The sequence below is a fragment of the Hippocampus bargibanti genome, linkage group LG14 (assembly GCF_051943395.1).
Source record: "Hippocampus bargibanti isolate YZ-2025 linkage group LG14, ASM5194339v1, whole genome shotgun sequence".
NCBI lineage: Eukaryota > Metazoa > Chordata > Actinopteri > Syngnathiformes > Syngnathidae > Hippocampus > Hippocampus bargibanti.
Window position 1 is genome coordinate 12887087 of NC_142747.1, and position 809 is coordinate 12887895.

At 37.6% G+C, this 809-nt stretch overlaps 1 protein-coding gene across 1 annotated transcript in view; it reads right to left on the bottom strand.

The window, feature by feature from the left end:
- mpzl3 (myelin protein zero-like 3) overlaps positions 1-209 on the bottom strand; it is an 8662-nt gene extending 8453 nt beyond the window's left edge. Inside the window, exon 1 of the mRNA XM_089014345.1 lies at positions 1-209. This exon is cut by the window's left edge and continues 34 nt beyond it. Coding sequence (XP_088870471.1) covers positions 1-36 — 36 coding nt within the window. The 5' untranslated portion in view covers positions 37-209.
- Positions 210-809: the final 600 nt, after the last annotated feature.

Here is an 809-nt window from a genome sequence, read left to right on the forward strand (position 1 = left end):
TTTGACTGAACTTTTCCTGTGGCACTGTAGACGCATTTTAGTAGTTCAAAAAATATCCACTATATCACTAGATACAAAATGTGGAGCAAAAAAAACAAAAAATACAAAAAAAAAAACCGAGGGGCTGCATCAAAGCTTTCGAAAAAGTCCTCCCATTGTCATCGTCTCGGCGTGACTCAGGGCTTCGGAGTGCAGTAAAATGGACTACTTGACAAACAGGTGGATCAGGAAGTGAGGCATGATGGACCAACTCGGAGAGGAAAACGATTGTGATGAAAACGCATGATCACCTAGCGTGATCACCTAATTGTAGAATACAGTTGTCATCGTTCCTAGAGTCAAGAATAACGTGTGTACAATAATTCCCTTGTTTTTTATCAAATTTTTATCAGTATGTTGTTCTGTCACACTGGAGACTAGTAAAAGTGTATACGGATATGCAATATTCAAAAAATTGCGTTCACAAAAGTGCCATATTTATTTACATTTAAGTTAGTCTTTTGCGCTGATGTATGTTTGTTTGACTGCAAATCAACATTACAAGCGGCTACACCAGAGGCCACTGTTGCAAAAAAAGTCCTCAAATTAGTGTTGTGGTGATCAATGGAACTGTGAGTGGCAATTTGCAATTTAAATTGCATCTACACTGCTGATCTAATAGCATATCTGTCAATGTATACGTTTTACTCGTATTTTTTATCATTTGAAATAATGTACGGCATACTACAACTTTTATACAGGAAAAAAAAGTGAACCGATCTTGCAAAGACCATTTTGGCTCAAATCGACAAGGCTGCCACCGATGATCG